General features: G+C 39.2%; 1 protein-coding gene across 4 annotated transcripts in view; it reads left to right on the top strand.

The window, feature by feature from the left end:
• LOC127440621 (transcriptional enhancer factor TEF-1) overlaps positions 1–24,891 on the top strand; it is a 121,244-nt gene that overhangs the window by 51,261 nt on the left and 45,092 nt on the right. For all 4 annotated transcript variants that reach the window (XM_051697321.1, XM_051697349.1, XM_051697330.1 and 1 more), the window contains exon 4: positions 24,462–24,526. In XM_051697321.1, coding sequence (XP_051553281.1) covers positions 24,462–24,526 — 65 coding nt within the window. The remainder of the gene's footprint in view (positions 1–24,461; positions 24,527–24,891) is intronic.

The raw sequence follows: 24,891 nt of genomic DNA, 5'->3' as shown, positions 1-24,891 counted from the left end.
TCCCTCCTTTAAAAAAAAAAAAAAGGAAGCAAAAACAGTGGATACAGTAAGTAACTTACAATGGAAGTGAATGGGGCCAATCAACCTTACAATACTCACTGTTTCAATAGTATATCCACAAGTTGTTTCTGAAGTTTGAGTCCACTTGTGAAAATGTTTCTATTTTTTTCTAATTTAATCATTTATTTTTCATTACAAATGACATTATCAGCATAACAGTTTGAGTGAAAAATGTGTACAAAACCCAATGATTATGACAATCATGATCCTGCATGTGAATTTTCACAGAGCATCATGTGAAAGTGCTTTAATGAAAGAAAACATGTCCTTTTGTACAAAATGAGTTAACACAGTTAATGTCACAAATTTGCTTATTTGATTACTGATCACGAAATAGTGTGGAATCTTAAATATTTTTTATATTATGTTATTGTAATCATGTAATCACTATCACGCAAGCAACAGCGAGAGAGGAGCAGACTATATGACATTTTTCACACCTGCATTCCAATCTACATCTTGATATAATCCTTCCTCATGCGTGTTTTCATCAGCTGAATGGGAGACTAAACACTATTAAAGTGTGATGAAACTCGTGCTGTGCGTGCAAGCCATTCGGGCATCACAAGCAGATCAACTATTCAGCCCTTTTCGGTGAATCACACCTGCAAAATCCTAAAACTTTATTTCCAGGTTTAATTTATATTTTGAATAGACTATAATTTTGAACCACACAATGTGGGTTTATGCTTTCTCTTTTAATCGTTTAATGTAATTTTGAGTGTGACTATGGTTTAAGGAGGGTGAACCTGTATGCTAGGTTGTAAATATCAAGGATTAATTGTGGTGTTTTCTTTATAACATCACGTGTTGTCCTGAAAGCAAAAAGAAACAAATGAAACACGGAATGTAGGCTGTCATCAGCGCAGCCTGACCGAAGCAAAGCGGGTGCGTTTACTCGCGCGATTAACCAAAAGTGCTGCCGGCTCGTGATGCGTGAATGGCTTGCACGCGCTGCACGAGTCTGTTGTGTCTTGTCACATTTTAACTTTTTGTTTAGCCTCCCATTCAGCTCATGAAAACACGCTGCGTGATCATGAGGAATGATTACATCATGATGTAGATTGGAATGCAGGTGTGGAATTGATATAACTAAAATAGTCTACTCCTCTCTCGCCGTTGCTGGCATGCCAGTGATTACACCTCCATGTGCCAGCATTGGCACACATGCCATAGATTGCCGACCCCTGCTGTAAACCCTGTAAACCCAGTACGCAATGCTTTAAACAACTTTACAGCTCAAATAATACATTAGTTTTAATGTATGAATGTAAGTGCTTTTATAAAATAATAAGCTTCTCATTTCTGCTTTTTAACCCTCCAAAAATAATTAAAAAATAATAATTATATTTATTTATCACACATTATACATTTTGCACATATACAGTGAAATTCTCTTTTTTTTTCACATATCCCAGCTAAGCTGGGGTCAGAGTGCAGGGTCAGCCATGATACAGCACCCCTGGAGCAGATAGGGTCAAGAGCCTTGCTCAAGGGCCCAACAGTGGCAGCTTGGCAGTGCTGGGGCTTGAACCCCCTTTTGATCAGTAACCCAGAGCCTTAACCGCTGAGCCACCACAGCTCCATTCACTTCTATTGTAAGGAGTGAAGTTTCAAAATTATTTTTGTAGCATAATGTTAAATACCACAAATGCTGTTGATTGAGCTTAACTTGTATTGAACCCAAAATATTCCTTTAAAGGGATAGTTCACCCCAAAATGACCATTTTTGTCATCAATTACTCAACCTCATGTTGTTCCAAATTTGTATGACTTACTTTCTTCTGAGGAACAAAAAAGGACATGGTAGGAAGGATGTTAGCCTCAGTCACCATTCACTTTTATTGCATCTTTTTTCCATAAAGAAAATAGTGCTGACTAATGTCTCATTTTGTGTTCAACCGAAAAAAGAAAGTCATACAGTTTTGGAGCAACATGAGAGTGAGTGGATGATAGAATTGTAATTTTTGGGTGAACTATCCCTTCAAGTTTCAAACCCTTCTAAGTTTCTAAGCAATAAAGTTTTCTTTTGGGTTGGCACAGGAGCACAATTCACTAAAAAGTGGTTTACTTGAAACTTCACTTGAGTTTGGACTTGATGGGGCACTGCATTGCATGAGACAGAGCGGGGATCTTAAAGAGGAGATCCATCAGGGTCATGAAGTTTGACTTTTAATTTACACATATTGGTGTCTGCTAACAGGTTTCTCTTCATGTTCAGATGTGGCATTGATCTTGAGAGATTGAAAATATTGATTTAACCCTGTATCTCTCTCTGAATGTGCACGCGCTGGGAGGTGCCAGCTACCGGTGTGTTCACACATCCGCAGGACTGGAGGTGGAGTTCTCCTGCTTCTCTGGGGAGATTTGATTACAGCTACCAACTCTGGCCTATCAGTCTGCTGTCCATCTCTCTCTCTCTCATAACCCCCACAGCCAGGCCTGCCTCAGCAGTAATATATGTGATGATGTACTCACCGCCTCCTAATTGATAGAGTGATTCAGTGGAGGACTTGCTGTAATAATTGGTCCTATGGGAACACAAGCAGACCCTGGGAGGGAGGGAGGGAGTTTGGCTGCCTGGAAACACGGCGCAGTAGAGGAAAACTCCACCTGCCACTAGTGCTGGGCGATATGTAGTATATATAAATAGAACTGCAACACTTAGTTCCGGTCCTCTAATTTTTGACAAATGGCGTTCCAAGAGTGCTGATATTTAGTAACAACACTAGGACATTTCACTGTTGGATTTGTATCACTCCGCTTCTTGTGTTTACTGCATTTTGGTTACATGTAGCATCGATCCTGCTTTGTTGATAGAATGTTCTTTTATAGAACTGGTGTATAACAACAATACCTCACTCGCAAACAGCACTCTTGCTAGTGTGGTATTGCTTGATTCACGATATAGGGGATATACCGGGGGTAATTGTCAGACTTTTTACTCCAGTGAATACTTGTTCGGGTAGGTTTATTTTTGAAAGTCAATTTCTGCAAAGCCACATACCTTGAAGTCTTGACTACAAAAAAAGCTATTGAACATTTTCACCGTTCTTGCCCAGGAAAAAAGACACAGTTCCTTTTGTGACAACATGCCCTGATAGCTGGGCATTAAACAAACAAAACAGCAAAACAAAATGTATGCCTCTCTTTTAATCTAGACCTGCATTAAACAGCCTATTAATAAGCTTTTTAGCAAAATGTTAAAAGCAAAACAATTGTGAAGCACAACAATTCTTTCAATGACAAAAATGGAATATACAAAGGTGGTGGTGGCGTAGTGGGCTAAAGCACAGAACTGGGAAGCAGAAGGTTGCTGGTTCAATCCCCACAGCCGCCACCACCATTGTGTCCTTCAGCAAGGCACTTTACTCCAGGTTGCTCCAGGGGGATTGTCCCTGTAATAAGGGCACTGTAAGTCACTTTGGAAAAAACATCTGCCAAATGTGTAAATGCAAAAATATCAAAACATTGTTTTGGCTAACAAATATTGTAATGAATAAATTGTATAGATTTATGAAATTTAAAACACGTGACAATCTTCCACAATAAAAATGTGACAAGATGTCCTGACCTGACTTTTATAAAGATTACCATTGTCCTAAGAAAGCATTTAAGCCTTTTGGCTATAGTAGTATAGTAGTATATGTAGTATATATGTTTGCAAGTTTACCCAAGAGCTATAACAAGAATATGATGGTTGTGAAAATTTACTTTGGAGGATAATTCAAACAAATATATTCTAATTTAAAAGTTTTTTTTTTGAACTGTTGTTGAAACTAACATACAGAACATCTGCAAGAGAAAACACATTTGAGCAATTGGACTTTTGATTCCAAATTTTATCATTACTGAGATATAGACTTTTTCACAACAAGCCCCGGTCTCCCCTATTCAAAATGATTTTGTTGCTAATAAAATTAAGCAAGATGAGTATCTCAATGATTTTATTGTGCTTTTTATGTGGCCATTACATTTATAAAGACTGCATCATTATTGTTTTGCAATCTGCCTTGTCTTGTGCCTTGCATTTGTGGTAAAGTTTGTACAGGGATGCATTAAAAGCATCTCCGATTTAAACTTAAGAAGCAAAAATGTCACTGTACAAGTATATGTAGGTAAATATTGCTGTCTATTACTGTGAAATTGACTAAATATCATTCTTCCTTTGGTTTATTTTGAGAAAAACAATGTGGAAAACAGACCTTGATTATTGTAACTAGATTTTTACTGTATTTTACTTCTTGCATTAAACATTTGGAATCTAATTGGCTACAATAGCATACATACAGTTGACCTAAATATCAAGATAAAGCCTAAAGACTGAAAAATATCCAGATCTAATTTCTATCAACCCTACCTGCCACCTCACCATTAGGATTTATGAGAGGTCGTCTACTGTTATCCCCTCCATCTCCCAGTGCAGGCTCGGGGGTTGCGACCCGCAGAAATCTGCTGGTGGCTTGTCTGTTTCCACAATGGATGTCCGCCATTAATCCTCCCGTGGTCTTCTGACTCATGACACTCTGTTTGTAATCCAGAGTCCCATGACCAGAGCTTTTAGACTTTTCACAGGTCACCAGGATTTATCTATCGATTTCTTTCTGTGTTCTTACACTTTCAATTGATTTTTAAAATGGTATTTATTATACTTAAAGACAGCATTATGAGAAATTAATTGATCGGCTGGCAAGTCTACAAACCTGTGTTAAGACTGATTATCTGTTAGTCAGCAATAAATACTGCATTACAGAATTGTAGTCTTAAGTCATACTGACTAATTTCTGGTGCTCTTTGACCTGTTTATGTCAGATTCTTTAATGAATCACTCTTTAATGAATCAGTTGAAAATTTTGCAAAGCACTTGTAAATCACTTGATTGTACAGGAGAACATTGTTTGGGAGTAAAAGTGAAATGTCGGAACCATTAACAACACTTTTGACACAATCGATATAGCCTCATCGAAAAACATAGAGATAAACAGCCAAATTGAGCCAAGAAAGTATTTTTCTACAAAAATAAATGTGCCTCACAGGGATTTCTGGAGTGATGACTCAAACGAATTGGTGATTATTTTTTTAAGTGGTTCATTAAAACAAACTGTCATAAGGAAAAGAAATCACTAAAATTACTCATTTGAATCAATGTAACTTTGACTCTTATCAAGGAAGGGAGGGGATAATGTACAGTCAGCCGGTCATTATTGCAAAAGAAGGGTATTCCGTTCAGTATTGGATCATCCTGAAAAATCCATAAACAAATGGACACAAAATGTTGATTTTGAGTTCATTTTTATTATGTGAGAAGAGAAAAACCATGGAGTGGAAACATGAAACTAGCAGTTATGTAGGAAATCGGTTGTATGCGACAATGGTCAGAACAGTTTAGCAGTCAGTATATAAAAAAATGTTTGACTGCAGAATGCCACGATTCGCCAGTTTGATGAAGTATTCTGGAGAACTGTGGAATATATGGGCATATCTCTGGAGGTAGAGTTCTGCTATGCTCCCTGTCAGTACCTGCCAATCTTTTTCGGTACTTTCTCGTTCTGTAGATGGAAGTGATGGTCTATTAGCAACGTATGTCTGTAGTTCCTGGTTACATGCCAGAATCCCACACACTGTGAAACAGCAGTGCACTGCATGACAATGATGGACTGGGGGATATTTTGGGCTAAATAAGAATTAGGCAGTTTTCAGGCCTGCAGCATTTGTTCATCACTTGTTGACTACAAATGCAATCATTGATATTGCAGGTAGTTGTCTGTTGTTGGATGACTAGTCAACCACCACTAGTTGATTAGTGAGGTCAGCTAGTTTTAGGTTTCATATTTTAGCGGTAATGCTCTATTTAGCATGCTGTTAGACAGTTTGCATGGTAAAACCCCTTTGGAAAAGTTGTGTTTTTAAATCTTTTAAAGTGTAACTACTGTTATAGCCATACACATTCAGAGTCTTTGGCAGTTGCGTTGTCTCACACTATTTTTTAACCATTCATAACCATTGCATTTGCAAGATGCTGTGTGAAGTTAAAAATAATCCAACTTTTCTAAACGCACCTTGAATCCTTTGCATTCTTTTCCGTTCTGTTGCACTCCGCCTTGCTGTTTTTGAGCTCAAGAATGAGTCTTTAAAAAAAACGCATCTGATCGGTGTCAGATTGACCTGAAACTAGCCAAATTTTTTTTTTTTTTTTTTGCACATGGCTAGTTTTGTGCTGTAGTTGCACGAGGATGCACACTAATCCGTCGTCAGTCACTGTTCACCCAGAAGCTGCTGATAAACGATTTGCTCAAACAGAAGCTGCTTTTTCTACATTAAGGTTAAATGCTTTTAAAGATTTTTATGCTCATTGAGTATTGGCTCATGATGTATAGCCATATAGATATGAAGGTTGTGAGACAAAATCAAGAAATCCTTGGCTCAAGTTTGGATTGGATTAAATGAAAGCCTTTGAAGATGTTAATGACTGATCGTACATTAAAGATGTACGACCAGTGTACTTGTGCCCTGCTGAGAGATGTTGTACATTATTGAAATTATACAACAGAAAATTAATACCTTCTTATAAGAAAAGAAATTGTCTGATTGATTCAAAAGATTTTTCTCATTATTTTCGTGTAACTGGTTCTAAGTGTGTTATGCATGCAGTTCTCACTGTTTTGTGATGTGAAAATGCTCTCAGCTCAGAAATCAGAGCAAGTGGGGGGGCCTGGGTAGCTCAGTGGTAAAGATGCTGGCTACCACCCCTGGAGTTCGCTAGTTCGAATCCCAGGGCGTGCTGAGTGACTCCAGCAACCAAATTGGCCCAGTTGCTAGGGAGGGTAGAGTCACAAGGGATAACCTCCTCATGGTCACTATAATGTGGTTCGTTCTCAGTGGGGCACGTGGTGAGTTGAGTGTGGTTCTATGTGTGACTCTAGGGCCGCGGTGGATGGCGTGAATCCTCCACACACGCTATTTCTCTGTGGCAACACGCTCAACAAGGCACATGATAAGATGCGTGGATTGACAGTCTCAGACGTGGAGGCAACTGGGATTCATCCTCCGCCACCCGGATTAAGGCGAATCACTACACGACCACAAGGACTTAAAAGCACATTGGGAATTGGGCATTCCAAATTGGGAGAAAAAAAAAGAAATCAGAGCAAGTATTTCCATTAACCTAATGCTCCTAAAATCATCCTGATTTTTGCCAAGTATTGACCAGCAGGCACCTTGAAAATTTGACATATAGTGTCAGCAGCACTTCTGTTGCATAGTTTAAAGATCCTATGATGAAGGACATAGTTTATAGTTTTGATGATGCTCTCAAGGGCTTATATTATAGAAATCAACCAGATTTGTACATTTTCAGAAGAATATGTAAGTGTTTCTTGCCCGTACAAAAGGCTCTGTAAATGTGGTAATAACATAGATGCAAGCGTTAATGTGTGTGTGTGTGAGGCCTTGCTTCTCAGTGGGTGACACATGTGCGCACACACTTACAGTGCAAAATGTATAAGCTTAAACTCTTAGCTTGTTAAAGCAAAAAGGTGGGTGGTGGGGCAGCATTTTGACCCACAAAAGGCTAAGGTAGAAGTACTGGTCACCGCTAAGGGTGTGCCGACAATGGCCTTAATGTTCATTCTGCAACCCTTCTCTCTAAGCCTCCCAATAAATACAGCTGGTTGACATGAGTCACATTTTGGAAGCAAACGTTAAAACCGATCTTTCTACATGGACTCCAGTGGCTAAGCACTTTAAAAAAAAAAAAAAAAAAAAATAGATTTTCAGTTAACTTAATTTTTATTTTAGAGCTGTAAAAAATGTGTTATATGAGGTTATATAAATCTGTTTAATTTCGTAAAAATTCACAGGTTTATCTAGTGTTTAGAGGTGTGAATCTTCACGTTGATTATGATTCATTGAAGGGGATTTAAATACCTCGTCTGAGTCTGAACAAGTCACATTACATATGCTATATTATTTTTTTAATGGATTTTTTTCCCTTTTCTCCCAATTTGGAATTTGGAATGCCCAATTCCCAATGTGCTTTTTAAGTCCTCGTGGTCGCGTAGTGATTCGCCTCAGTCCGGGTGGCGGAGGACGAATCCCAGTTGCCTCCACATCTGAGACTGTCAACCTGTGCATCTTATCACGTGCCTTGTTGAGTGTGTTGCCACGGAGACATAGCGCGTGTGGATGCCATTCACCGCGGCAACCACGCTCAACTCACCACACACCCCACCGAGAACGAACCACATTATAGAGACCACGAGGAGGTTACCCCATGTGACTCTACCCTCCCTAGCAACTGGGCCAATTTGGTTGCTTAGGAGACCTGGCTGGAGTCACTCAGCACACCCTGGGAATCGAACTAGCGAAGTCCAGGGGTGGTAGCCAGCGTCTTTACCACTGAGCTACCCAGGCCCCACATATACTATATTATTAAATACTTAAACTAATTATTAATTCATTCATTTAAATTTTTAACTGTAACCACAACTAGAGGTTGCTGGTCTTGGATGAGATATCTGCTTCTGTGAGAGTGCGAATGTCACCTTATCCTTTCCTCACCAGCACAGGTGATAGTAAAACGATTTGAATAGAGGGGTTATTGCTTCAGAAATGTATTAAGCATCTTGTATGCGCTGTTCCATCTGTTTGATCTGCGACTAGAAGTCAGATCGCATGACCCCATCGCAAAAGTTACGATGGATTTTAAACCGGAGTTGTCAGGTGTGCACACTCGCCCGATCAGCGAGAGATTGGCACTGAGCAACAGCCAATGAAATGGAGAGAATGCAAGAGGAGAGAAAGGCATTGGGAAGCAGAAGACAAAAAAATTAAATAAAAACTTCACACACGTCACCGTTGTCATATTATTTTCAGCAGTTTTTTCCATTCTGTGCAAATCAGTGCAATAACGGGTGCGTGCCCATCTTTCATGTTGTTGGTTGACATGTTATCACAAATTAACTCTCCCGTTGCTATGTGCGTGAGTTTGTGGATGAATTTCGAGATTGTACTTTCATTTGGGCATGATTGATTGTGGGCTTAATACACCTTGTCTGCAAACAGTCATGTTTGTGAGCTTGGCTGTAGTGTATACATGTCTAACATGCATAATTGTTTCTAGCATATCACTCTGTCTCTGACGCGCACCATTGTGCTGCCGTAGTTTAAACTGAACTTGGAATCGATTCAGATTTTTTTTAGAATCGATTTAGAATCGATTCAGAATCGTTGGAGAAAGAATCACTGAATTTTTTTTTTTTTTTCTCCCACCCCTACTATTATTATCTCTAGTCTAGTGACATTTTCATGTTAAATAAAATTAATTAAAGGTAATTTTTTATTTAATTCAGGAGTACTAATGTATTTTAACTTAGTTTCTGTTGAAACAATTTTGTTAGTTTTTATATTTCCCCATTAACAAAATGTTTTTTTTTTTTTTTTTTTTTTAAAGCACTTTATAAACTAAACTAAATTACTACACTGTGTATATACATAAATATAATATGTAATTGTGTTTCCTACAGAACTCAGTTCTTGCAGCATGGGGAAACCTGTTGTCTAGATATTTTGCAGGCAAAACTTTTGCATATACCAAATGCGTTAGTTTTTTCCTGCTTCAGTGCCTCATTTTGCACACTTGAATCCAGTTCTGTGTCACCTGCTCTACTTCCAATGCACAAATCTTGCTCTTTGTCTCCTGTCCATTTGTGTTCCCCTTCCTAGCAAGCAATGGTCCTTGAATGCCGTTGTTCTTGGGTGTAAAAAGCTTCCTGCCTGCCTCCTTTTGCCCCACTCTGGCCCTTCCCCCCAGCCCACCCTAGCCAGGGACCCTTGGAGTGAATGCCTCCATATTGTTGGTTTAGTCTATTGTGATGCTAATGGAGCCGGAGACCCTTGAGTCATCTATCACGCGTGACAGGGACGCGGGCTGTTGTGTGGGTCTTGTACTGCACATTTGAAAAGGACTGCTGTCTCCGCTCATTGGGAGAATATCAAGCCCCAAGAATTCATGCTTTTTGGTAGTATGTCCACAATGACTATAGCCAGGTATTACTCAACTACACTACCCCAAAATGCGAGCATTTAACTTTGAGCTAACCTCATGAACCCTTATTTCATTCTTTAATTTTAACCATAAGTATTTGTACTACTGCCATACTTACAGTGAATCAGTGCACTTGTTAACGAAAATTGTAAAGACATTTTTCTTCATTTTCAAATTTTCTCACAACTAGTGATAGACCGATGTGTTGGATAGGCATGAATTAATGATGACTGAATTTTAATTTTTGGGTGAAGTATCCCTTTAAGCACAGAGAGAATTCAAGTGAGCCTTGTAAGTGTAAGAAATCTCTAGATATTTTCCAACTCAACAGCCATGATCCAGCATCCACTGACCTCATCCCTGTGCAAGCAACCAGATTTGAGTGTGGTCAGGCCTGTTTTAAACAAATGTGTAGGAAATTAGCCTTTTTGAAAAAGCTTTGAGAAAAAAAAAAAACTTGACGTGTTTTTAGCAATCAAAGGACATAACCAAAAACATTAAAAGGCATTAATGTGCCATAACTATAAATGATGACACTGTTTATGGCATCGGGTCTGAGTTGAGCACCAGGATTTTGCTTTGATTAAATAATCTTTGCTGTGACATGCTGTCAGGAAGGATGATGGGGCTTTATTTGCTTCACCCCCTCCATGTGGAATCATTGGCAGTTAGATGCTGTCTTTTTTAAATGATATAACACACTCCTGCTGTAGAGGCTCTTTGGCTCCTGTGGAGCACTGTCTGTGAAGGGCTGAGAGGATGCTATTGGAAGGGCTGGTCATGAGGTCTTGATGGTTTCATCTCTGTTAGACCTGTAAGAAGGAGGGGACTGCCCCATGTTCTTCAAAAACCAGGTCATTCCATCTTAGGTGGTCAAGCTGGTTTGATGCTCTTTCAAGGTGGTCTATCAGCTCTGACCAGCTTGACTATGATGTTCTAAAAGGTTGAAACCAGATCCACCAGATGGTAGGCCAGCTGATCAAACATGTAGACTTGCTTGGACCAACTAATCACCATAAATTACCTGCAACCCTCTTAGAAAGATGGTCAGCCTGGTTTGTAGAAGTTGGATGCTGCTTTGTTGCTGGTCCAAGGTGGTCTAGCAGTTCTGACCAGCTTGACAGTGATGTTCTGCCAGGTTAAAACCAGATCCAGCAGGTCGTAGGCTAGCTGATCAACTATATAGTCCAGCTTAGACCAGTGAATAACCAAAAATGACCAACACTATGCTCAAAAAACCTAATCATAAAAGCTTAAGGAGCTCAAACTGGTTTGTTGCTTTTCCAAGGTGGTCTACTTGTTCTGACCAGCTTGACCATGATGTTCTACCTGGTGGAAACCAGATCTACCAGCTCATATTCTAGTTGATAAACCATATAGACCAGCTTGAACCAGTTAATGAACAATAATGGACCTACATCCTACACTGTAAATCATATTGTGCTAGATTTGCTTAAAAATATAGTGCATCATATTTGCGACACGCTTTTTAAGCAAATTCCAATAGGAATGTTAAGCAACGTTACCTAAAAAAACATAGTTGGTTATGCCCAAATTAAGGAGCTTCCCTGCAAACATTTGTACATTAAATACTGTGCCACTGTACCCAGCTATGCATTGTAAGCTCATTTAGCTCACTTTTAAGTGCTATTAGCAGCTTCAAATTCTAGGTTCTGTTAATTTACTTTCAATTAACTTTACAATAAACCTGAAGAAATAACAGACAACTGGTGAATATCAGTCAGTTCAATTATTTTATCAATATTGTCAACCTGTAACATCGAAACAGACCAGCTGAATAACATTGTAAAACCTGCCTGTTCTTTACACATTTACAATCACACTTAGATATTCCTGCTATCCCAGAACCAAAATATGTCAAATACAAAAATAGTAACAAAATCATGATAATATACTTAAAACATAAAAATAATGGGGCTGTGCAATGATTTAAAGAATTTCAGTAAATCAAAATAAACATAATTCAGAGTGCAACGGACTGCACACTGCAGAAATATACACAGGTTGGATAAAACTCTCTGAACTAATACTGTACCAAAAACACCAGAAAAAGTTTGCATTTATAAATGAAACTATTCATTCAAAAGATCTTTTAAATTTTGCCAGACCTTTCAATCATCAAGATTCAACAACACTTACTGTATAAACTGAAAAAAAAATTGGGTAGCTAATGTGAAGGGCATAAAGTAGCCCAAAAAGTCAGTGCATTGACCCAAGTTTTGACAGATGTCCCAAACTAATTTTCGAGGACAATTAATACATCCAGTGGGTTGAAAGGCAACTTGCGCTCTTCCTGCTCCACAGTTATGATGGCATCTGCTTCTTTCTGTGCTTAGTCAAGTTCCTCTTTCTAAAAGCATAGAAATAATCTTAGTCAATGTATATTGACAATTTCCATTGTATTTATTTGCACAATTAAATATCCTAAAAATCAATAATTAAGGAGTACAAAGAAAAGTGATCATTAAAGGAATAATTCATCCAAAACTGAAAATTCTCTCATCATTTACTCACCCTCATGCCATCCCAGATGTGTATGGCTTCTTCTGCTGAACACAAACAAATATTTTTAGAAGAATACTTCAGCTTTGTAGGTCCATACAATGCAAGTGAATGGTGACCAAAACTTTGAAGCTCCAAAAAGCACATAAAGGTGGCATTAAAGTTATGCATATGACTTCAGTGGTTCAGTCCATGTCTTCAGAGGTGACTGGTGAGAAACAGATCAATATTTAAGTAATTTTTTATTATTAATCTCCACATATTTATTTTTTGGGATTTACATTCTTTGTGCATATTGCCACTTACTGGGCAGGGAGGAGCATTCATAGTAAAAAATGGCTAATTGGAGCCAATTGGAGGTGTACCTGTGGATGTATTTTAAGGTCTACCTTCAAACTCAGTGCCTCTTTGCTTGACATCATGGGAAAATCAAAAGAAATCAGCCAAGACCTCAGAAAAAAATTGTGGACCTCCACAAGTCTGGTTCATCCAAGCAATTTCCAAATGCCTGAAGGTACCACGTTCATCTGTACAAACACTAGTATGCAAGTATAAACACCATGCGACCACGCAGCCATCATACCGCTCAGGAAGGAGACGCATTCTGTCTCCTAGAGATGAACGTAGTTTGGTGCGAAAAGTGCAAATCAATCCCAGAACAACAGCAAAGAACCTTGTGAAGATGCTGGAGAAAACAGTTAGACAAGTATCTTTACCACAGTAAAACAAGTCCTATTTAAATAACCTGAAAGGCTGCTCAGCAAGGAAGAAGCCACTGCTCCAGAACCGCCATAATAAAGCCATACTACAGTTTGCAAGTGCACATGGGGACAAAGATCTTACTTTTTGGAGAAATATCCTCTGGTCTGATGAAACAAAAATTTAACTGTTTGGCCATAATGACCATCGTTATGTTTGGAGGAAAAAGGATTGGGCTTGCAAGCCGAAGAACACCATCCCAGCCGTGAAGCATGGGGGTGGCAGCATCATGTTGTGGGGGTGCTTTGCTGCAGGAGGGACTGGTGCACTTTACAAAATAGATGGCATCATGAGGAAGGAAAATTAAGTGGATATATTGAAGCAACATCTCAAGACATCAGCCAGGAAGTTAAAGCTCGGTCGCAAATGGGTCTTCCAAATGGGCAATGACCCCAAGCATACCTCCAAAGTTGAGGCAAAATGGCTTAAGGATAACAAAGTCAAGGTATTGGAGTGGCCATCACAAAGCCCTGACCTCAATCCGATAGAAAATTTGTGAGCAGAACTGAAAAAGCTTGCGCGAGCAAGGAGGCCTACAAACCTGACTCAGTTACACCAGTTCTGTCAGGAGGAATGGGCCAAAATTCCAGCAACTTATTGTGAGAAGCTTGTGGAAGGCTACCCAAAACATTTGACCCAAATTAAACAATTTAAAGGCAATGCTACCGAATATTAACAAAGTGCATGTAAACTTCTGACCCACTGGGAATGTGATGAAAGAAATAAAAGCTGAAATAAATAATTCTCTCTAATATTATTCTGACATTTCACATTCTTTAAAAAACAGTTTTTTATCCCCTTTTCTCTCCAATCTGGAATGCCCAATTCCCACTACTTAGTAGGTCCTCGTGCTGGCATGGTAACTCACCTCAATCCGGGTGGAAAAGGACAAGTCTTAGTTGCCTCCGCTTCTGAGACCGTCAATCTGCGCATCTTATCACGTGGCTCGTTGTGCATGACACAGCGGAGACTCCGCATGTGAAGGCTCTCCGCTGTCCACACACAATTTACCACGTGCCCCATTGAGAGCGAGAACCACTAATTGCGACCATGAGGAGGTTACCCCATATGACTCTACCCTCCCTAACAACCGGGCCAATTTGGTTGCTTAGGAGACCTGGCTGGAGTCACTCAGCACACCCTGGATTCAAACTCGCGACTCCAGGGGTGGTAGTCAGCGTCAATACTCGCTGAGCTACCCAGGCCTGACATTTCACATTCTTAAAATAAAGTAGTGATCCTAAGTGACCTAAGATGGGGAATTTTTTCTACAATTAAATGTCAGGAATTGTAAAAGAGTTTAAATGCATTTGGCTAAGATGTATGTAAACTTCTGACTTCAACTGTATATCTTGAGGAACTTTAATTTTTCATTTTATCCCCTTTTCTCCCCAATTTGGCATGCCCAATTCCCACTACTTATTAGGTCCTTGTGGTGGCATGGTCACTCAGGTCACTCTGGATTCGAACTCGTGACTCCAGGGGTGGTAGTCAGCGGAGGAACTTTTTTTTTGACACCATAATATATATTACTCAGTTAGTTTGCCTACGATAATTGAATCTTGGTCAAATACAAGCTATTTTCAAGGTTTAAAAATGTAGATCATGCATAGAATGGTTGCTGATATACATAAATGAATATGACCAAAACAATTAGCTGTATTTAGGAAAATGAACAAAACCTATCATTCATTTCAGAAACTGTACTCTACTTCACCATGTTGAAAGTTTAGGACTCCTCCCATCTCTGAAACTCGGGTATCAAAATTATCTCAGAGTTTCCCAGTCGTAATTACGACTTGAGGGGTCATTCATGTGCAACTTCTGAGTGGGAAACTCGTATTTACGATAATTCTGATAGCACGTGAAGGCAGCATAACTGTCTCTCCGGTGAAAAATCTGCAGGACTTCTTCGCCACTGCCCGACAATGAGAAATCTTACATGTACACATCGTATTAGCCTCATGCAGACACACATTCAATATACTGTAAATTTTGCAAACTAAACATAGTGTAAGTTTACGTAACTTTAAGCGAACAGAAACTTGAACAAACAGAAAATTGATAGCAAAAAACTCTACTGATTTCACACTATGTTTAAAGTAAATTACCTTTGAATTTTAAGCAAGCATATTTGAGACTGGCTCGTGGACAACACATGAAAAAAAAAACTTTTTTTGCCAAAAAGTTCAGTCACATTCTGCATCACGTGGTTTCCAATGGAATCTTTAAAAATTAGGTTGAGTTTACTAAACTCCAGATTAATGTCGCTTCACTTAAAATAATTAGCAATGTTTTTTAATTATTATGAGTACAGCATAATCTCAATATCTTGTGTCACATTGTAACATTTCATGGCAAAGGAGGAAGCCTTTAACAAACACGTAAGACGCTTTAATTACACTATTCAGTGTACAACGTAACGGAGTGCTTTCCAGCCCCATATAAAACACACACACTGCTTTTTAGCCAGCTGCGTCAAACAAATTAACACACACACACACACAGACAGCTTTGTGCGTCTCTCTCTCCCCTCTGCCACTGTCTCCTCTCCTTAAATACTCCCGCCGCCCCTCGCTGGAACACGAGACCGGTGTGGCACACAGGTGGACCTCATTCATTACTCATCTTCCCGGCTTCACTCTCCCCAGACGCCGCTCGGCCCGCCATGCTCACCACACACACATATAGTGTTTAATTAAGGAAAGTTGACAACATTATGCTCTCAGTAAAATCTGTTTATTTTAATGAGCAATATTTGCCGAAGCCAGGAATATATATATTTTTTTCAGTGTACTGGAAAAACCTGATCATATTAGCATAAGGTGTCCAAGCCTGTCTGTTGCTGCTCAAAGGTGGTCTACCAGCTCTGACCAGCTTGACCAGCTCTGACCAGCTTGACCATGATGTTCTTCCAGGTGAAATCCAGATTCACGAGCTGGTAGACCAGCTGATGAGCCAAATAGATTAGCTTGGACCAGCTAATGACCATAAATGTCCTGCACCCTGCTCTTTTATTATTATTATTATTTTGCTGTTCCAAGTTGTTCTACTAGCTCTAATCAGTTTGCCAAATGTATTCTATAATGCTGAAATTTGATCCACCAACTGGAAGGTCAGCTGATGAACCATTCAGACCAACTTGGCCCAGCTAGTGTCTATAAATAACTAACATCTGGATGAAAAAACATGCTAGCTTTAGGTCATCAAGCCACGTTGTAGAACAACGTGGTTTCTTGCTGTCCTAAGGTGGTCTACCAGCTCTAACCAGCTTGACCAAAGTGGTTTACCAGGTTGAAACCAGATCCACCAGCTCCAGCTGTTTATCCATCTAGTCCAGATTGAACCAGTTAATGACCATGAATTACCAGCTTGGACCAGCAAGAATCCATGTAAAGTATTACAATTGTTTAAGCTGGAATTTCCAGCCAGATTTCAGCAGTAGAATTTTGTTGATCATTGTGGACTGTGAAAAGATGTTTAGTGTAGACACATTAATAATGATTACTTATTTGAAAGTTGAATTATAAAGCCCTCTTCGTCCTTTGCTGCATGGGTGTTTTGGCAACTCTGAGAAACAGCTATAAACACTGAGGAGATGCTTGCTGTGCAGAGCTGATTAAAAGCAGCCTAGATGAGGTCATGAAACCTTGTGAAAATGAAAGTAGTGTGATGCATTATTGTGAAGGGTGAGTGAATGTGTGGTAAAGTGGGCCGCATCAGAGGGTCATAGGGGGTTAGGGAGAGTAGCGGTAGACGTAGCAACTGTGTAAACCTCATCAGTTCAAAGAGAGGATACAGTAACCGAGAGATGTAATGAGAGGGTGAACATTTGTATTAAGACTGTTAATTGTCCTCCAGCTTAGCCAATGTCCAACTAGAGTCACACCTCAGTTCCAGACCGGGCAATTATCAATGACACACCCTATTCAGAGAAAGCCTTCAATGGCAAGTGTCTGTACATGCATATCTGTTAAGTTTAACGGGAGGATGAGTTGGTGTCTAAATTGGAAAAGGAGTGCTGACAGCTCTCAGTAGGGAGTAGGGAGGGAGTGTGTGCCTCTTTCCTCTCAGGGAGAGGGCGGAGGTGCATCCCTAATTGAATGAAGAGTCAGCTGGGGGACAATGCTAGAAAGAGGGGTACCGGCAGGCCCCACTGAGTGGCTTCTGCTGTTTTGGGAGCTATTGATATGGACCCTGGTGTCTTTAAAATTAAAGGAAGCCTTTTCTTACTTGAGAGGACGAATACACACTTTTCTTCTCTGCCTGATGCCCAGTGCTCTGCTTTTGGGGGAGTGAGGCCCATAAATACCAAATCCTTCCCTGCTGTTTTGACTTACAACTGGAGAAACTCTTTCAAGGGTTCACATCCTCTCCTTTCCCACCCCCTAATTGGATTCATCCTCACTTACACTACACTGCTGTAGAACCAGCTGACTTTAAGCCTGTCCATACCGAGGGTGAATATTCAATCTGAAAATTAATTACATTCCATATTTCCCAAATTCAACAAACTTTAAATTGTAACAAAGCATTCCTATTGACCTGTTCACACTGGGGATAAAAGTTTGTCTAATGTCAGAACAAAATTTACTTTCTTCCTGTAGGAAGTACTGTAGAATTTAAGATGGACGTGGGACTGTTATCTTTGATCTATGGTTTTTCTATTTTTTATTTCCGTTGCAGTGATTCTCAAACCTTTAGAAAAAGCCAGAGATTATGTAATAAAGGTGGAGATAGTAAAGGTGTGTACCTTTTGACAAAGCAACAGGGTCAACTTGAATGTGGGGACAGATTTACAAAACATTATTAAGAATAAAATACTTCTTAAAGGGCCATGAAACCCCAAAACACATATGTTGAGATGTTATCAGATTTGTATAGGTTGCATTGTGTTTATTCTTAAGGGGAAAGTGGTTATTTTTTCTTTTTATTTCATTTCGTTCTTCCGGTTTAAAAATGAAAGTTAAAGGAACGTCACAAAAATGTGGTATATGTGTAAACTCTGACTTATGATTGGTAGGACAGTACACATGTACGTCAGTAGATTCTGAGCATTTCTCCGCATTATTTATGAGAAGGAACGCTTCCATCTATTCACTGTGCTGCCTCATGCATGAGCTCACATTACAGTGCAGAATTCAAACTCATGGACATAACAGCTGTTCCGGGCAAGCAACAAGACTCTCAGAAAAGACATAAGAGCGGACTTTTACACTAAACACTGTGATGAGATCGAAATCACTTGTCAGAATGGACCATAGTCCATAACCGGACTGGCACAAGCGTTTCTTGGCTGCAGTTCTGCTACCCGTGCTCCTAACATGCTGTTAATGAGGGGAGGCTTATTCTCTGTGTGTCTGATCATGGGCAGGATAACACAGTGGCTTGTTCAAAACTAAAGACAATGACAAAAACTGAAAACTCAGTCATGCCAACTCTCTTTTTTTATATTCTTTACGTGGTGCAAATAAATCGGTGAGTCGCATATGCAAAATCCTAAAACTTTATTTTCAGGTTTAATTTGTATTTTGAATATACTCAGATTTTTTTAACCCAACGATGTGGGTTTATGTTTTCTCCTTCAATCGTTTAATGTAATTTTGAGTGTGACTATGGTTTAAGGAGGGTGTACCTGTATACTGGGTTGAAAATCTCAAGGATTAATAGTGGTGTTTTCCTTATTACATCACGTGTTGTTCTGAAAGTAAAAAGAAACAAATGAAACACGGAATGAAGGCTGTCATCCACGCACCCTGACCGAAGCAAAGCAGGTGCGTTTACTCGCGCGATTAACCAAAAGTGAAGCGCTGCCGGCTCGTGATGCGTGAATGGCATGCACGCGCTGCATTAATCTGTTGGGTATACTGCGGTCTCGTCACATTTCAACTTTTTGTTTAGCCACCCATTCAGCTCATGAAAACACGCTGCGTGATCATGAGGAAGGATTACATTAAGATGTAGATTGGAATGCAAGTGTGGAATTTATATAAATAAAATAGTCTGCTTCTCTTTCGCCATTGCTGGTGTGCCAGTGATTACCCCTCCATGTGCCAGCATTGGCCATAGGTTGCCGATGCCTGGTTGAACTTGTATTAAACACTTCTTGTGAGAATGAGTATCTGTGAATTAATGTAAAGTCTCAAAGCAGTGCTGTATTTGATGGTAATTTCTGAGTGCTGTTCTCACATCCAAACCTTTTTGCAGATTTGCAAACTGTTCAATCATCTTCACTTTTGTCCCACGACTAACATACAGCAAAGTGCCCCTAAACTATTTTATTTTCATCTCCAATATAATGTTATGTTTAGCCATCTCTTAGGAACATTCTTACTGAACTTAACGTAATTAAAATCTTATTTTTGTAAATCTACAAGGTACATTTTCTCATGTAAAAAAATAAATACAAAATCTTAGCAGTCTCCAAATATAGATCTCTTTAGCAGAGTTTGACGTCTCCCATTTTTATAGCTGTTTGTAAACTTTTAAATGCTTAAAGGTGCATTGTGTCACCTGAAGTACTGTAGTAAACTTTCCTTTCATTAAGCCTGCTGAATGTTCATTTTAATCCTGGTGTGAAAAGCTTTACATTATGTGCTATGCTTTTATTGTTCAGCTGTTGGTGTAAGTAGACCTTTACAAAATGCTTTTAAAAAAGCACTACATTTTTGGTATCTTTGAATATAAGGAATGATTTGAATTTTAGTTTCAGTGCCTTTTTAATACTGTATTCACCTATTTCTACTAAGTTTGATGAGTGCTACAAAGTTGAAAATGTCACAGTATTACTGGAGGCTTGTTTCCTGAAGTTTAAGGACCTCCAATGTGTCCTCTCCCTCTTTTTTGATTCCTTTTCCCTCTGCCAATGTTGTTTTGCCCAGCAAACACAGGAAATAAAGCATGCTGGCCAAGTCCCGCTGAGCCGGGTTTTTTTCAAGGCGGTGAAAAGAATGAATTATTCAGCAGTAAGCATGCTTACAGCTGGCCGTTTTTGAGCTTTGATCTAGGAATCAGGCGTCTGCATGAATGCCCTTATTGTCATGTTATGTGTACACAGTGTGTGAATTATTGAAAGTGGCGAGACCCTGGCTTCATATGGGAGAGATTACAGTGTTGGCATGCTGGGGAGGAGGGCTGGAACTGAAAATCCCCAGATGCTATTTATTTGTCCTGCAGGTCACATGGTCTTTCTTTGCTGTTGTAGCCTTAACAAAATGCCCTACGTTAAGAAAAAGAGCTGCGCCTCCTTTCAGAACGCACATGCATCAAATACGCATGTTGGAAAGCCATTGATTGGCTTTGGCCCTCTGTTGAGGAGTGTCTTCACAAAAAGGGTGCCTCGTTTTTTTCATATTGAGACCGTTGTTGTTTTTTGGCATGGCTAAATGTTTGAATGATTTGTGAGTTTCTAGCCCAGTTGGTAGAGCATGGTGCTAGGGCATTGGTTTTATTCTCTGGTAATGCATACTGATAAAATGTATATCTTGGGAAGTTGTTTGGGATTAAAGAATCTGCCAAATTCATACACAGTCTTACATAGTAATGCTTAATAATCAACACAACAACGCGTGTTCGTGTAACACTTTAAACAGTGTACTTTTTGGGTAAAGGTCATAAACAGTTTAAGCAAAATCTAGGCACCTTGATTTTTGTGCATTACCTTGACTTCGCTTAGCATGTAAACACCTCTACCAGCATTATGTTGACTTTTGTTTAGCGCTTACATAACTGTTTACGTTTTCAATGAGCTTAGATTTGATAGTTCCTTTATTATACATTGAAACACTTTCACTGGAAATGTAATTCCAGATCCCAATTTTCAAAGCAAACTGTGCCTTTTGAGCATCATCCTCTTTTGACGTTTTGAAATAAAAAAAAATAACTAAAAAAAAGGGATTTTACTGATGGAGAGACAGAAGGAAAAAAGCGATTGAATAAGAGCGAGAGGAAATGATTGAGAACGAGATTCCCTTTCACACGGCAGGTGTGTCTAATAGCAGAAGCTCAAAAGACATTACCCAGCCCACCTGAACGCAGCAAGCCAACACCCCTCCCACTCCAGTGCACAGCAGGTGGACGCCACGGCTTTGCCATCTCAGTGTGTGCCCATTTCACAAACAACAGACCTCAGCCTCAGCCCAACCTCAGCCACAGCCAGTCGCCCCACATCCACTCCAATCCACACCTACAACACATCTGCTGCCATTCCTCAAACACTACCTTTAAAAGGATAAATGAAAATTCTGTCGTATTTACGCACCCTAATGTTGCTCTAAACCTGTACAACAGTCTAAATTTTATTTTTGTGATTAGACAGTGAATAGCAACTACAATTTCTGTCAGTTCATCATACAAAGTGATCATGGACTTCAGTAGACTTTGAAAATAGTGCAAGAGTCATAATATTGACTACTTTTTACTGTAGTTTTATGATGTTTTTTGTTGTTGTTTTTGGAGCTTGACAGTTTTTATTATATGGCTAAAAAGCAGTATGAACATTTTTCAAATTTTTCTTTCTGTGTTCTATAAAAGAAAGTCATACAAGTTTGAATCAGCATTAGGATGAGTAAGTAATAACAGAATTTTCATTTTGGGTGAGCCGTGGCCTAGCGATAGTGAAACATCGAGCATTGAAACATTGAGTTAGTTCGAGTCTCATGTCATTTCCTGATGCCATTCCCCCATCATTTCCTGTGTTTTTCATTATAAATATCAAATAAATGTGCAATATCAACCTCGTGCGACCCCTGCGTCCACATGTGTGGACATTGTATTTTGGCTTCGCTATACGCAGTGCATAATTTAAATGAATTAAACCCTGACTGAATAATGTTTACAAGACTCTACACTGTCATTTAAGGGTTAAACTTCTGCCGCACTGCATAACTTGACACAACAGCATGTTATCGATTTCCATGAAGTGCTACTATGGGCGCAGCGCCAGCAAAAGTGCCTCTGGTAAGAAACCTCTAAGTTTTTTTATTGAAACCTATTTGGTTGTAAAGGGTAGTGTCTCTAGTTTCGTTTGATATGCCACTTTAAAAAATCCATAAATTTTTCATGCGTCAGTGCGCTCATAAAATGAAGTCCACATATGTGGAAAATGGGACCATTTTCCATCAAAAGTTGAAAAAACATGTTAGTTATTTTGAATAATTTTCAACTATAACATCTGTGGGTCATTTCACTATATTTTAATATAAATTGTGTTATTTTATTTTGTTATCACTGAAAAATAAGGTTCTATTCAATAATATTAGTAAATGCATTCCTATATATTTAATATGCATTTTCACATTGAGAATAAATGTATTCATGCAAAAGCTGGAAAATGTGCTTTCAGAGGCTGTATATGGAGTTAGGATTCAAATAAGGTGCATTTCAAACTGTTCCGAGACCAGTGCAGACAGACAGCACGCTGGAGGTTAAGTCATTCAGTAAATAGGGAGCTAGGGTGCATCCTATAGCGTTCTATGCAGCTAAGTGCCTTCACGCCTAAGATCTGACCAAAAGTTCAGTTTCAGGCTGCAGATTAGGTTTGGACCACTCAACATGTTTGGCAGACATGGGACAACGATAATCAGATTTGATGATGCTGGCCATTACTTTTATTCAGAATGATTTACTCAGCTTTACAGAAAATCAGCTGTAATGTCTGTAACGTCTCAAAAACATGAATAACCAGCATTCCTGGAAACATAATAAACTATTTGATGAAAAAAATCAGACTTTCTATAGCTTGGTATTACTTAACATTTCACAACTTAGTCCCACTTGCTGTGCAGTTTCTAGGATGTTCTGGGTGGTTTATAGGGCATTGCTAGGTTGTCATACATTGTGGTCATAGGTATGGCCTGGGTTCCTCCTCCAATGTAAGTCTATGGGATTTTTTCCCCCACCGTTTTTATGGTCCGCCAGGCAAAAATTGTAGGTACTGTACTAAAAGAGTATCACAAAGCAGTTGTGGTGTGTCAAACATGTTCGTATTTGCTTGTGGTCAGAAGAGTATACTTTGAATGGCTCCGCCGGCGATCCGAAACACACAGAAACAAAGTATATACTCGGGCCTTAATACTTAACGTTAGAGATTTACAGTAGAACAATGTGCAATGTGAAATAGCAGCAGTAATGGTAATGCTTGCTTTAGAATTTGTTGTGTGGCTGAACTATAATGTAACATTTTATGTTCTTGTCCAACAGCGTCGTTTGTTTTTTTTTTTTTTTTTTTTTTTTTTGCCGTTCCCTTTACTTTATGCAAATTGTATTTTGAGGAAAACAGATAAATGTTGTTCCAGAGTAAATTAGGTGGACATGTTGTAAATTGTTAGCTACATCAATTTTGTGGTTGCCTGTTTAAAGAGCGAGTTTTATTACATGGGCCTGTAAAAAAAAAAAAGAGAGAGAGAGGGCTCTATGGCAACTTTTGGCTACAGCTGGACACATAATTAAAGTGGCTTCTTACATATAATTTGCGTAATAGTTTATGGGTGGAGGTATGTTATTAACATATGAAAAGGCTTAGCAGGGGTCACTGTGCCTTGCATCAGTAATTAGAGCAGCACCAAGGGCACAAGAATGTGTAGAGCTGCCATTAATTGGAGATCACTACAAAACCATGCTTTAATTATTATTTAGTGAGAACAGTAGTGTGTTAAATGAATATGTTTCCTCTCTGCTGTTACGCGCTGTAATCGTATGAATGTCTGGATCTGTTTCTTTTCATGGCGTGAGGCTTTGAAGAAATTGGGATTAAATTTGATTAAATTAAAAAGCTGTAGAGCTGTTGGGCTATTTTCATGGTAATAGCATGCACGGGCATGTTTTCATTTAAATTAGGCGTGTTTGTTCGTTTGCTGGGGTAAAGACTGCTACATGTTGCTTACATGGTGGGAACAATTGTGGATGTTGCCTCAATTTTGGCTTATGCATATGAACTGAAGGCCATGCATTTCCTGTCTGATAAGGCTAATTGATTCAAATAAATTGCATATTGTCAAGACACTTCCACATTTTTATATATTAACATTAACTTAATTTCTTTACAAAGCATATCTTGTCTTCTGTGTTTCCATAGGTCGCAATGAGCTGATAGCCAGATATATTAAACTCAGAACTGGGAAGACGAGGACAAGGAAGCAGGTAAGAGAATCCATATGATCTTGCATGCATGGCATTAAAAAGGGAAGGCAGTACTGTTGTAATGTGCCTGCTGTCCGAGCTTCTGCAGAAAGAAAACTTGCATCTCACACAGACGAAGAGCAGAAATAAAGAGATACTAACACTTAGGGGTGGTCGGTATGAGCAAACATTTATATTACGGTATTCTTTGCAGTTCCCTATCTGTCACTCACTCGACGTTGTGTCGATGTAGTGACACTAGGGGTCACTCTTGGAAGCCCCAAACACCTCTGCTTTTTGAAAAAAGGCCAATGGGAATTGGCGAGTGGAATTTGCATGCCACTCTCCCGGACATACGGGTATAAAAGGAGCTGGTATGCAACCAC

This window comes from Myxocyprinus asiaticus, chromosome 1 (assembly GCF_019703515.2).
Source record: "Myxocyprinus asiaticus isolate MX2 ecotype Aquarium Trade chromosome 1, UBuf_Myxa_2, whole genome shotgun sequence".
NCBI lineage: Eukaryota > Metazoa > Chordata > Actinopteri > Cypriniformes > Catostomidae > Myxocyprinus > Myxocyprinus asiaticus.
The sequence above is the reverse complement of the archived record's forward strand: the minus strand, read 5'-3'. Positions and strand labels throughout refer to the sequence as shown.